The sequence below is a fragment of the Apis laboriosa genome, unplaced genomic scaffold (genome assembly GCF_014066325.1).
Source record: "Apis laboriosa isolate Shangri-la unplaced genomic scaffold, ASM1406632v1 scaffold38_cov145, whole genome shotgun sequence".
Classification (NCBI taxonomy): domain Eukaryota; kingdom Metazoa; phylum Arthropoda; class Insecta; order Hymenoptera; family Apidae; genus Apis; species Apis laboriosa.
The window spans coordinates 946,322-962,350 of record NW_025223092.1 but is presented as its reverse complement, the minus strand read 5'-3'; the positions used below and the strand labels follow the sequence as shown (position 1 = coordinate 962,350).

The 16,029-nt window shown below is 22.0% G+C and overlaps 1 protein-coding gene across 1 annotated transcript in view; it reads left to right on the top strand.

The window, feature by feature from the left end:
• Positions 1-16,029, top strand: part of LOC122715541 (lachesin-like) — a 101,269-nt gene that overhangs the window by 48,435 nt on the left and 36,805 nt on the right. Inside the window, exon 4 of the mRNA XM_043937809.1 lies at positions 3,978-4,163. Within this exon, the coding sequence (XP_043793744.1) occupies positions 3,978-4,163 (186 nt within the window). The remainder of the gene's footprint in view (positions 1-3,977; positions 4,164-16,029) is intronic.

Here is a 16,029-nt window from a genome sequence, read left to right as displayed (position 1 = left end):
ATATAGTAATATTATTGAGCTTAATCTCAAAATCCTTAACTGATTATTTATAAAATCTATTAATAAATATAAGTAAAATAGTATATATATATATATATTTATATAAAGAATATAATTTTTTATATATATATATATATTTATATAAAGAATATAATTTTTTAATACAAAAATTCATTTCAATTCTTATACAACATTAATTATATTTTTAAGAATTACCTTCTATCACATTACATTCAATATAAATTTTCATACATAATTTATATACAATACATATAATTACTTTCAAAATACTCACTTTCTTTTTTATTGTAATGATAGTTTTGTATAAATAATATTATATTAACGAATAACTATAAATTTAATCGCGAAAAACATACGAAATATATTGACTAATAAAATTTCTTGCACTACAATTTATAAACTAGCATACATCAATATTTTTCGTGACCATTCGAAAAATTTCGAGTACTTTCGCAAAATTAATTTAAAAAGTACTACCTGAAAATTATAGTGTAAAATATTATGATTATTTTTTTTTTGATTTTTTGATTTTGATTGAAAGATAAATGTTTATATTAAAGGTATTATGAATTATATTTATTTCTATATATTCTATATATATTCTATATATTTTATATATTATATTATATTATATTATATTATATTATATTATATATTATATAATATATATTCTATATATTTTATATTAATTTGAATCTCTTATCTATATTTTTATATATCAACAATTATAATCTGTTATTTTTATTGTGTTTTTTATGGTTAATTGTTACTTTTCGCAATTATAGATTTTTATATAATTTTTAATCTCTTTAATATAATTTATATTTCTTTTTTTTCTTTTTTCTTCATTACTTATTAAAATTCTATTTAAAGTATGAATATATTATTCTAAAATTATAAATATTTGTGACTTTTCTAGCAAATTAGTTTTATGAAATATATAGATATAGTATCAATTAAACAAAAATTAAGTTAATTTCATCAATAACAAATTATTCTTACTTCTTTCATATTTTCAATATCTTGACCATTATTTAAAATTTTTGAATTATTTTTCTAAAAAACATCAAATTGCTATATTATTTATTTATTGATAAAAATATTCAATTTTAATAAAAAATTAATAATTTATAAATAATGATTAATTAATATTTTCAATCTATAATAAATGAATGATCATTAATATTTATAAATATAGTAAAACATCGATTATTATATAATATTTCATTATTCAAATATTCAATTCAAATAATTTATAAAATGAATCATATATGTATGTATAATTAATATATGTATAATTATAATATACACTGTTTATATATATACTTATATATATATTGTAATTATAATTATATACTGTTTCTAGTATCCTAGATTGATATAAAACGATTAATTTAATTTTTATATTAATATATTCTCTTATTAAATGTTTTCCTATTTAATAAACATCCATATTTAAAAAGTATTTATTAATATTTGAAAATTACTTTAAAAAAATTTAAAATTTTTTTAATTGTTTTTATTCATAAAATTAATTCTTCTTAATTGATTATTCGAATAAATTTGTTTCATCAATCAATTAAATCAATTATTGAACGATTTATTGCTCTCATAATAAGAATAAGAATCAATTAATTTTATCAATAATATGCATTATCCAATATGTATCTTGTGCTCTTAAGATTATTTTCGAAACTACGTTTGATAAGGAATTTTACAATGGTGAAGAGGTACAATCTCGTAGCCGTCTGCATTTGATTGTACACACGGCAGGAATAAATTTCAATTACATCTTTCCGGGAACGAGAGCCACTTTCCAAAAACAATTTCGAACACCATTACGACATCCCTCGAGCACACCCGGTAACCCCTTTTCTATTAATACAAGCGTTTCTCGAGATCCTCTGTAGTACGCCTCTGCGACTTCGCGAGATTTGGAATATTGTAAGGAAAATGCAAATATCGTTCCGAAGTTTGGCTAAGGAGATAGAAGACGCGTATGCGCCGCCTATACGTGTCTCTCCGGCCGTGGTCGTGGAGGTATCCGGCTTGTTTGTATTCCGTATTCGGCCTGTCTATAGGGAAATTGCGGTGTTCTCGACCGTCGAAATCCATGAACACACCCCTGCCCTCTGATCGTCTTCGTTTGCTCCGTGTGCTGCCGTCTCATTAACCCTTTCGATTTGACCGGAGGACTTACTCTTGACTAACAGGCTCAATCTGCGTGGCTGTAGTAAATTGCTCGCTAAATTAAATTAGTCGCTTCAAAAACTTGACACCATGGACACATCGTGATTTCATTGCTACTTAAACGCTGTTTTATGGGCGATCCTTCCAGTTGGATAGCTATACAGAAATACATCTGAAAACTGGGACAAACTATGACTTTAATATAATTAATGGAATTAATATATAAATTAATGGAATTAATAATAGAAGAAATAGAAAAAAAAGTGACAAGGAATAATTTTGTATTGTTTGATTCTATGATCTGTTAGAGTTACAAAATTTAATTGTTTACTTTCCCATTAAATGAAATTTTTTTTTTTTTTTTTTGAGTAATTGATTTTTAGTATGATTTTGTATATAAAAGATTTTTAGGAAAGTCATTAGATTTGACATGATTAAAACTTAAGATTTTTCAAAATGTTTCATTTAATTTTGAATATTTTTAACAAATATTCAAACATTCCATATATTTATATTTTTTTATTTATTACATCGCTTTCTAATATAACTTAAGATTACAATAATAATAAAATAATATAAATTAATGTAAATATTTATTTTATTATTATTATATTTTATTATTTTATTATTATTTTATTATTATAATATTTTATTAATCAATAAATTCATATGATCTGATATCTTTAATTTGATATCTTAATTAATACTTAACTTAAACTCTCTTGAATTTTTCTCCTTAAAATTAAAGAATAAAGTATTTTTCAAGAAACTAAAATGCTTTTTAAATAAGAATATCATATTAAAAGTTTCTAAATTTTAATTTTTAATTAAAAATCTTAAATGATTCATATTATACTATATATGTATATATAGATATTTTTAGCTAAAATTAATATTAATTTATATTGAGAAGAAATGATTCTTAGATATTATATAAAAGTATATTTTTGTAGGAAATTGATATATGGAATTTAAACAAAATTTTATTTTGTTATTATAATATATTTTATAAGCATATTTTTTATTTTGCTATATTATAATATGTATATGTTTAAATAATTGTAAGATTAAATATTTATATTTAATTATAATATAAATAATTATTAATTATATATAATATAATTAATAAATATTTATTATTAATAATTAGAATATTTAATTGATTTTTATATTCCATAATTAAAATAAAAATTATAGAGATGAGAAGGATATAGGAAAATATATAACATGAAATATAACATGAAAATAAATAATATTTCATAGCAATTTCAGATTTTATAATTATAATTTAAAAGATCTGTTGAAAAACTATAGCTCATTTTTTATTAAAATATTTATATTTTTTCTATTTAATTTGTTGGAATTTTCATAAATCTTTTTAAAATTTTAAAATTTGATAAAATTATAAAATAATATTTTTAAGAAACAAATTAAAATTTAAATTTTGATCTTATTTATGAATGAAAAGACATCTCATCAGAATTTTTAGAAATCTCTTTAAAATTTTAAAATTTGTTAGCATTACAAAATATTATTTGTAGAAAAATAAAAAATTAAAATTAAAATTTTTATCTTATTTAATTTTTTTATGAAATGAAATAATAATTTAATTTCATTGAACGTTTTAAATATATTAAAATATTCATCATATGATAAAATATACATCATATAGATAAAATATACATCATATATAATATAATAGAATATTCATCTCAATATTCTATCGTTTATGTTGGATTTCTAATAGTAAATAAATATTTTTGTAGGTTGGCTGGCTAAAAGTGGATAGTAAGGCAATTCAGGCAATCCACGATCACGTAATAACTCACAACAACAGAGTCTCGGTATCTCATAGTGATCATACCATGTGGAATCTTCATATAAAGAATGTACAACAAGAAGACGAAGGACTCTATATGTGCCAGATTAATACAGATCCAATGAAAAGTCAAGTAAGTTCATACTATTATTATTTCAAAATTATTTTAAATTTTAAATTATTAAATATTGCAATTATAGATTTTTTGGTTTTTTTAATTTCAAAGATTTATGATAATTAATGGCAAAAATAATGAATAATAGTTTATAATTAATTAGTTTTATTGTTTTATTGTATTTGAAATATTAAAAAAAATTTAAATTTATTAAATAATTATAAATAATTTATTAAACATTATGAAAGATTAATATTCTTTAATTAAAATTTTAATCTTAAATACTATTGAAATAAAAAATGTCTCTTAAAAATGATGATTAAAATAATATATCATTTTGTTCATCTAAATATTATTTCAAACAATCATATATTATTTAATCATATTTTATTTGTTATTTATTCATTACAAATAAATGATTTTTTTAAATCATTTCATTATTTCGTTTTCAAATTCTTTTATTTTATTTTATTTTTTATTTAAATAATACCAAATAATTTCTCAAATATTTTTGAATTCTATTATATCTATTTTTGTGATGAGATTTTTTTCGTTTGTTATATTAATTAAATTATAAATGTCTTTTTAACAATGTAATTACATTGTAAAAGTTCTCAAATTTAAAGTTCAACCATTTATAATATTGGACAAATAAAAGTTAATTCATTTAAATAAAATAATTAGTAATATACTTCGTAATAATAATCCGTTATTTCAAATTATTTTACTTCAAATGAGTCTAATATTCGTATATCTAATATTTTTAGATTTTAATTACTTTTACGTATGAATGACACTTGATGATTCAAAAGAAACTAGGCTATTTGTTTAGGCGCAAATGGCTATCAGAGGAGTTAGTTACTTGCTGTTTTGAACGTTTTCAGTAACTAAGCGGTTGGAATCAGAGCTTTCTGCGCGTAGTTTAGCTGGTAGGACGAATCGTGGTAAGCCAAGAAACTTGGCGAAATAACTAATTGGAAACGGTACCACCAACACTATTTAGATCGATAAAGTTCTAGGATGCATATTGGTTTCGGAGCGCATCAATTCCAATTAGGTACTTCTCTCTACGATCTTTTACACGATATCAAATTCCTTTGCTATGATTAAATAAATCTATACATATATATTTCTTATTCATTGTTATGTAAAATCACAGAATTATGAGAAAACTAATAAAAAGATATATAAATGATTTTAAATATTACAAAAGAGAGAAATTATTGATAAAAATTTTTATATATTTTATATATTTTTCTAAAAAAAATAACTTTTATAAAATTTTTAGGAAATTAATTTTAATGCTTTTTATCAATTTTAATGGTAAAAAATTAATTAAATTATAATTTTTTATTAGTTTTTATAATTTAATATATTTTCCTACTAGGCTTTTCATTTATATATTTATATTTTTTTGAATTGCAACAAAAGAAAAAATGTAACTTTTATGAATATTATATATAAATATATATAAATAAAATTATTATAAATAAATAATATTATGTAAATTTATTATGTATGTATTTATATAAACGTAAATTTCATTTCGGGTTATATATAGATATGATGAAAAACAGTTAAATAATAAAAAATAAAAGAAAATTATATTTTCTTATATATATTTTTTTCTTTTTTATTTCAGTTAATTTTTTTTATTTTGAAAATATCCAATATTATTTATCATGTCATATTCTTTAACTTTAAATAATTTTAAATTATTTTTTTAATTATTATTACTTTAAATTAAAATATTTTTAAAATAGCATTTTAAATAGTAATTTTATTTTAGTTCATTTTATAAATTTTGAAATTAATTAATTTTTGTACATCTCAGAATTAACGATTTTTTTATATGTATCATTTTTCTATCAAATTAATTGCAGAAATCTTGTTTTACAATCATAGAACATTTTTTTAATTTTTATAAGAGAAATAGATATTAAATTATTCCATTTCTATAAAATAATTATTATTTGATATTTTATTTATCATTTACAAAGATATCAGTATAGATATCATATTTAGATATTATATTTATTTAAATATAAAATATCATATTTTTTATTTTAAATTTTTATTATATATTTATTTATAGAATTATTTATATTATGCAATATTAATTGAAGTATTCAATTTCACGATAAGACAAATTATTAACGTAAATTTATTTATCAATTCCTAATGATCGGCATGATGATAGTAGATGTTGTATTATTAGCTAAAATATGGAAATTTGCCAGTATTATCTACGGTGTTACAATCTCTGTAAGGTATCGAAGGCATTTCTCCAGAAGCTCGTAGAAGCACAACATACCAGGAAACTTAACAAGCCGTCTTCGCCAGTTCAGGAATGCCAATTCTCGCTCGTAAACAATTTCGAAATAACACTTAGGCTTCAATCATTTTCCTCCTAACGGAGGATAAGCTTTATTAGATGTTAGTTAACCGTCTCTTGCATTTTGATTAACAAATAGTTACTGAAATCCATTATAAGTCTTTCTGAATCCATTATATAGAATGAATAAAATAATTTTATCCAAAATAAAATATCTTTATTATTTTTAAAATATTAAAAATTACTTTTTTTCGCAGAAAAAATATTATAATAATAATTATAAAAAATATTATAATTGTTATTAATAACTTTTTGTAAAAATAGACATATTAGAGTTTATATAAAGATCAAAATTTCTTTTTAAATTATGTAATTTTTAAAGCATTAATTGATGCAATATATCTTTATGAGACTAATAATAATAACAATAATAATAATAACAATAATAATAATAATAATAATAATAATAATAATAATAATAATAATAATAATAATAATAACTTCTTTTCAACAAGAATTATTATTTTAAGAAATGTTTTACTTTTAAAATTTATTGTAAAACTTGTTATATAAAAGATATAAAAGATAAGAAGCACGAAACAATACACACTATATTGTTTTTATTATTTTTTATAAATTTTTGCAAAATACAAATTATAATATTACTTAAATTAATTAAGTTTCTATTGAAAATAGAATTAATATTTTTTTTAGAAAACAAAATGTCATTCAATTAATATATAAATAATCCATTTAGAAAGAATGATCATCTTCATATGACCTCCAAAAAAAAAATGATTAACACCAAGTTATGACTCTATTCTATATTATTCAATTCTATATTATTCAATTTCTTTGAAATATTTTTTCCTATCACAAAAACCAAATAAGATATTTAAGATTATGACTCATCAACTAAATCAAATCATACAATCAATCATCTTCAACCAATTTCTCAAAATTTCATTAATTTCCAATTTCTCAAATAATAAAAAAAAAATCCTTCTTTCATCATTCAAATGATACGAATACTTCAAGAAATAAAAATACAATCAATTCTTTGTTGCATTCTTATTAAAATCTTAGATTTTTTTTTAAAACTTTGGAATTTATATAAAATTAATAAATAGCTTTTTATTAAATTCGTTAAGTTATAATGTCTTTTCAATAATTTTAGCAGATGATGAATTATTTCATGGTATGCAAAATCATAGAATCGTTGGCACTTATGTTAAACGAAGTTAAATTTTGTTATTTGTGATCTGTGGCTACGAGAACAATGATCTAAATGCAAATATAAAAATTTATATTTTATCTATTCCACCAATTTTCTCTGTTCTTTCAAACGCGTGGAAAGCAAATAATCTTATAAAATTGACGAGTAACGAAACGACCTATTTCCTTTCCACGCTAAAAATTTCAACGCACTCATAAACAGAATTCATGATAGAATAAAATTTCACTCTTGAAAAAAAGAACACAATGCAATCGCAATTCAAATAAAAACAGTCAAAAAAAAAAAAAAAGAATATTCTTCGATTGATCTTTAACATCTATTTATAATTGGTACCAGTGTCATATTCTATAGTTTTTCTCGAAAGTAAAATTTAAAGAAGTTTTATATGTTATATATTTCAATATTTTCTATTTTTTTTTCAATTTTATTTTTAATAAAAATTGAAAAAATTAATAATTCATACATATTGTAATGTGAACTTTTCGTTCATAAACAATTTATAATTTATATTTGAAGACATCCATATTCTTAAATATAAAATTTATAAACAATATTGAACAATTATTCATTTTAAAAGCTCATTTTTCGTAATCTAATTAAAAATATTCAAAAATTAAATAATTAAAAATATTAAAAAAATCAAAGAATAAAACTATATAATATTATATATACTATATATATAAATCTATAATAAAGTTTATATAGATAAGTTTATATATTTGATCATTTAAAAAATATAAAAATATTAATAATAAAAAATATTAATAATAAATATTAAATAATATTATTTTATTTTTTATTGTTATCTATAAAAAAATCAGTTTTAAGTGATTAATTTTTTATAAAAATTATTTCTATAATGAAATTGTTTGTATTTAAATTCATAAAAGCATGAACTTGACTATGTCTTTTCAATATTTTATTTTCTAATAAACTTTCGTAATAAATATTCGTAATAATGATATTTTATCAATTTCATTAAAATTTTATAAAAATTTAAAATTTAATTAATTTTTTAAAAATTTTTCAAAAATAATATATAAAAATATTTAGTTATTCTAATTAATCAGATTTATTATATTTTAGATTCTTCTATATTAATATTTTATAATTTATTAATTATTATATTATAATTTAAAATTTTTTTATAATGTTTAAAAATTACATTAAAAAGATTATATATGATTTGTATATAGTCAAACTATTTTATTTTCAAATCTAAAATTGAAAAGATTTCTTTTTAATCAATCTAAAAAATCACATTTCAATTTAATTTATTACAAATATAATGCATTTCACGAACATCATTTTATATAAAATTTTTTCTCGTTTAAAAATCCTTTTCAAATCTTTCTATAATTAAATTCTTCACTGCTATAATCCTTCATTATACTACACAACTTTTTGCATTTTTCAGCAAAAATATGCTTCTAAAAGTAAAACCTGGTAAGTTATTCTTTTCCGCTGAAGTTCTTCATTTTTGTTTAATAGACGTGAATATATCAAATTGTTCGAGTATAAAATTGATCATAAGTACCATTACCTGTGACTTTCGCGTCACAAATGACTCCCGTATATCACGTTCCTTTCGTACATTTCAATCGTACCAGATCCAGAGAAAAATTTTACGTTCCCCGTAGGTGCGAAAAAGAAGGAAAATAGAAGTGCTTAACGAGCTATTTTCTCTAAAGCACAAATGTCACTTTTCATTCGTTCGACTTTCAACCAACTAACTCTTACCCCAGTAACATCGAGCATGGTTGCGCCATACACACCACTCGGCAAAGTATATGACCCTCTTCTACCCCATCCTTTTATCTTCGTCTCGCCTCAGCAAAGTGTGATAGGGTGCGAGATAGAGTCGAGTTTCTCTTTGAGATCTAATTTTCCGACGTTTCAGATTGAATCCAATCCCCACCACACTTGTCCAGGAATCTCTTTTCTTCTCTCTCTCTCTCTCTCTCTCTCTCTCTCTCTCTCTCTCTCTCTCTCTCTCTTTCTCTCTCGATGAAGAAACAATGTAATCTAACGATAAATTGCCAACTTAAATGTCCACCCTAACTCTTGCTTGTTACAAGAGTAATGAACGTGAGAAATAGTAGTAAAAATGTCTTAGTTAATCGAGTATAAAATCCTTCTAAAGCTTGAATACACGTTCCTTTTGTCTTTTTCCTCCTTGTCTTCTTTCTCCTCAATCGGTAGAAAATCTTTCCAAGTTGAATATACGCTTTCACCGACGTTAGATCATCTCTAAATTCATTTCTCTTTTTCTCTCTGTCTCTTTTTTCTTTCTCTTTCTCTCTCTATATCCCTTTCTCCACGATTCTCGAATGGTAAAACTCGACGTCACCCTTCCGCAGGGGGAGCAGTTTCGTTTCGGGTAACCATATTTCCCTGCTCGTTTCCGTGCGACTTCAACGTGCCGGCTCCTTTCGAGCATACTCGTCGTGAGCGGCTAACAAAATGCGCCACAGTATGAAATATGTTTACAGTGGAGGTGGGTGAAAGGAAATCTCATCCGGTTGCTTTGCGTAATACGTTTAATAGGGAGGACAGTCTCTTTAATTATTAATATTCACGTGATGTTGAGCCAGGGATAAATTGTTGTCCGGGATCGGCTGAAAATCTCGGCTATTGTATTATTTTCGAACAATCATCGCCGTTGCAACAGAAGGAAATTTTAGACATTTCACTAGGAATAAGAATAGATCTGTAAGAATAACCCAAAGCTTTCACTCGGATTTATCGTGATATTAATACTGTGACAGCGAGATGGTAGATCTTTGAGGATTTTATAAAGATTATATAGATCTGGATTGTGGTAGATAGATGACATCAATTTGTATATTTCTTCCTTTATTGATCTGTTCTTTCGCTTCGTGCGGAATTTTGAGATCGAAGAAATGAATTTTTATACATTATTTATATATTTCTATATATTAACATTTATGACATGAAATTTATTTTAGAAATTTTTAAAATATATGATGATATTGTTCGAAATTTTATTAAAAATATAATATGAAATTTTTAAATTTTAAGAAAACAATAATTTAAAATTTTATTTGAATTTAATTTATTTTATTTTCAAACTTGATTCTTATTATTCCAAATTTCGGAAAAACTTGAAAAAATTTTTATTCAAAATATATATAAATATTATAGTCCATATTTATTAAAGTCCATAATTTAGCAAATGAAATATTTAAAATTTTTTTCAATAAAAATAAAAGTTTGTTCCAAAGAAACAAATGAAACAATGAAATTTTCTTTTATTCCTTAAAATAACTCGATAGTAGAAAGGTTGCTAATGGTAGAAAGAAAACATTTCAAAAGCTATTAATAAGTAATGATTATATTGATTGTCTATTCTTATCTTGTCTCTTCGATTCTTTTTTTATTTCATATTTTTTTTTATGTTTCAGAAAAACTTCAAACATCCTTTATTATATAAAAATTTCTTTTAAACTTCTATAGAACATATCATTTATAAAAAAAATTTATTGCTGAAAATAAATAGAATTTATTTTATATAAAGAAATATTACTAGTAGAAAAATTGAAATTTTATTGTTTAAAAAGAAATTGAAATGATTTTTAAAAAAAATATTTCTTATAAATCATTTTTAATTTATCATCATATATAGTATGAGTATGATCAAGTTATTATGAGCATGTCGAAATTATCATTTATTTTACTTAAATTTTTTCAATAAGATTAATGGGATATATTCTAAATAATATTTTTTTAATTACGAAAATTTTAATTATTTTTATACTTTTAACGATAATAATATTACAAGGATTTTAAAGTTTTTAAAATTTAAAGAAAAATATATATCAATTTAGTCATAGAATTTGGTTTTTAAATCTAAAGTAAATTTTGGGAATGAATAATAATAATTTAAACCTAAAAGATAATAATATACTTTTTTAATATTAAATATTAAGTTTTGATTATTACAAGTATAAATATATAATAGATATATATTCTATTTTATATTTATCTAACAATTTTTTATACACATTATTATACATTATTATCATATCATAAATAATAATTTGTATAATAAATAAATATTATTATTCTAGATATTATTATTATAATTAATTATTATTTTTAATCAAAGTAAGTGTAAATAAGTAAAATTTTGAAGTGTTCACAATATAATAATACACATTATTTATTTGCAAAATTCATTTTAGAAAAAATATTTCTTGATAAATCATTTTTAATTTATCATCATATATAGTATGAGTGTGATTAAGTTATTACGAGCATCTCTTATGAGAAATTATCATTTATTTTATTTATATTTTTCCAATAGGATTAATGGAATAGATCCTAATTGATAAATAATTGATAAATAAGATTTATAAAATTTAAATATTCTAAGAAAAACTTTTGTTAAATTAGGAAATGCAAATGTAAGAATATACAAATGACAAAATAATAGAGAATTTCCGAATAAGTCTGATTCTCACTAATTGATTGTATTTTCTCTTCGTTTCCGTACTGTCTCGATGAAATGTCGCGCTCCTTTCCTTCTAGTTTTTACAATTGTTCCTCTATGCGAAATATTCAGTTCGTGAACTGCATGTAATTAATATAAATTATTATGCAATATTTTTTAAATGTGACTCGTTTAAACATCGAAATAAAGGGACGAAATAAAGGGTTAATTAAAACTTGAGAATATTCAACCAAAGATACAGCTTAAATTCTGTCGAAATATGCTAAAAAACATTTCATAATATTTTTTTTTACACTTGTTAATATTTATTTTGTGTATATTTTAACTATATAGATATATAGATAATAGCTTGTTTATTAATGAACATATAGATATATAGATAATAGCTTGTTTATTAATGAATTGACTCGGTTAAAATATTTACAATAATTGCATTCACAAATACGATGTTTCGTTTCAATTAAATTTTTAATATTTGTAGAAATATTATTTTTTCAAAAAATAATTTTTCAACAAAATATAAAGATATTCTCTCGAAGATATTTTAAAATTTTTCATTATATCCAGATTAAAATATTTCCTGTTATGTCAATTGAAATTATATTACCCTATGATACTGTTACGTAGTTTTTTTTTAATTTTTCTGAAATAGTACAGTTTTGTCTTTGTATTATATTATTGTATTTTGTTGTTGTATTATTTCATTTAATGCAAATAAATTATAACTTAAATAAGACTCAAGCAACATTTTTGCATATTAATTTTTGTATTTGTTTTATTCTCTAAAATCGATTTTTTAAATATTATATTTAAAATATGTTATTTTTTAAATATGTATATTTTTTAAATATATACCATTGCATTAATAATTTATATATGAGAGAAATAAAAATAGTATAAGTTTCATTTAAAAAAAAATGAGATAATGACAATTTTGAGTTTTCAATTTGAAGAAATATTTTTATAAAAAATTTAAATTAATATTTCTTTCTATACAATCTAATTGTAAGAATTTAAATATTTCATATTTTCCTAATTTTTTTATCAAAATTCTTTTTATTATAAATAGCTTAATATTTTTTAATAGAAAATAATTCAATTTGCATTAGCATATTAGTTATATGATTCTATTTAAAAAAAAATAATCTAATGACATTGAAATATGCTTCGAAGTCACTTAACTCTTATTTTAAATATTTTTCAATATTATTAAGAATAAACGAGATTATCCTTATAGGTAAAAATTATTTTTATTCTTTATATGTAAATATACAATTATTACAACATAATCATATCAAATTGATTTTCAAATTCTTCAAATTCAACTGAATAATCAAATTTCCTAATCAACTAATATATTTGCACCTAATCGGTCCATGTTCATACGCATATTTAAAATACCGCTAACGAGGCACTTTCCAAGGTAACCAGTAATTCTTGCCACAAATTAATAGCCTCGTACAGCCTCCGGCTATCATCAAGATGAACGATCCTTTAAAAGCTGATTACAGGCCAGCTGGCCTTACAGTCGTTAAACAAATTGATCGATCATACAGCGTTTCGATTAACGTGTATATTTATCAACATCCTCATAGATTCATATTCTATTAGACGATAATTAATTTATGGAATAATACGAAGTTTCATAATTCACTCGTGATACCGGCAAGTTTATGTGCTCAAGCACGTGTCTACCTGCCACTAAACTGTCACGTGGCAAGGGTAACGGATAAGAGAGACGTATAGAGACACATGCGTGGTGAGGGAGAAAGATAGAATGTAAAGGCCACTAGAGGGAGGCACATTGCTCTCCTGTGTTCCCAAGTATCTCCCTGATGACGTATTCGTTGAGACTGTTTTAAGCAGTTCGGTGACTTGCGAGACAACTCGGTTATAACGATTGAAGTTTCGTCGTAACGTAGATTACATCCTCGTAATTACGTGCACACCTCGCGGTTGAGGCGTAAGAACAGGTGTCTTCTCCACGTTCTGCCGACTGTTGGCTGGCTTCCTTAAGTGGAGTGTAAAGACATTAAAGGCCAAGTCCCTTCGACTGTACAAACGTTTCTCGTTTCGACTCACGACCATTTTAGAAAAGTGGATTGAGGTGGATTGAGGTTTCACATGGTTATATTCGTTTATATCCAGTTGTCTGCGGATCCTGGAAGGAATCGTGATGGATTCGCTAAATAATGTGGAAGCTCGTTTGCTGTTGAGAGATACTTGTAACGTCTTGTAATGATTTTGGTTGCTGGGTGATTGAAGTGGAACGCGATTAATGAGGATAGTTCTAGACGTATGTTGGTATTTGAGAGATCAAGAAAATTATTTTTGGAGAATTGTTGAACTTGGGTTGGGTTTGGTTTTTATATAATTTTTGTAAAAAAAAAAAGAGGAGAAAAGAAAAAAAAAATTTTCTTGGTAAAAGAATTTTTGTATGATATACAATATATATAAGATTGTAAATATTTTTGAAAAGTTGCAATCTTAGAATACAATTTAAATAATTGAATTGCAAATTTTTAAATCTAATTTTTAAATCTATAAAATCTTTTCGATATTGAAATTAATAAAGAAAAACAAATAGATAAGATAGATTGAATTTTTTTGCATTCACAGTAACAAAAAGATATATTTATGAAAGATTTTGTTTACAAAAACTTTTTTGAAAAATTGCAAACTTTAAATATAATTTGAATAATAATGCGATTTTTAAATATGATAAAAAATTTAAATTAATAAAGAAATAAAAGCGATTGAAGGAAGGATTTTTTGTATGAAAGAATAACAAGTACTTAACTTTTAGAAATAATTATGTGACAATTTTGAATTTATGCGTTATTCTTTATTCTGAAATTATTTAACTAGAGTAAATCCAAGTCCTAGTGAAGATTATAATATTACATTGATAAAATAATGTTTTGATAGTTTTAAACTACTTTTAAACTAATTTTAAATATTAAATATTAAAATTAATCTAATTTAAATTAAAATTATTATATTTTTTTTAGTTTAAGTTTTTTATAATTTTTAAAACTATTATATAATTAAAAATAAGCACTATTACAAAGTAAGTTATATAAATTGATTCTTTGAAATTTTAATTCTCGTAAATTTCTATAAATATTAAATATTAAATTATCTATATCGTATAAATCATTCATCAACGAAATATTTGAATATTATATGTCAATATTATATATAATCTTAATCAATATTATATGTAGTCATAAACAGTCATTATTATTTTACATGTAAGAACATTCAAATATCCTTCAATTTGAATAAAAAATTTTAATAAATTTTCTATTAATTCTTTTAAATATTTAAATAAATAATAAATATATTTTAAATAGAGAATGCGCATTTTTTTACAAAAAAATTTATTATTCCTTCTAATTATTCTTTGAAATCAAATAATAATATTCATTTGAAATATTTTTCGATAAATAGTTTCAGAAAAAAATTTAAAATCGTTTTAAGTGACTTTTCATATAATATATTTAATAATAAGGTATTTCATTGCTTATGTGAAAATATATTTTATTTTTCAACATTTTCTTCACCAACAATTCTATGCAAAATGATTCCCACACAAAATTCGTTTCAATAACAGCCATCTTTTTACTAAATTTTCTCGACCATCGTTCAGAAACCATTCGCAAAAAGAACTACCATCTATATACTGAACCCTTTCCGAACGAATCTTTCCGCAATCAATCAGTGCGCACCAGGTGTAACAAATCTTCTAACGCAAGAAAACGACGAATGCATCCAGAGAAGAAACTAAGAAAAGATATTCTCTCATCCCTGGGAATGCACCGGTTTTTGAAAAGAG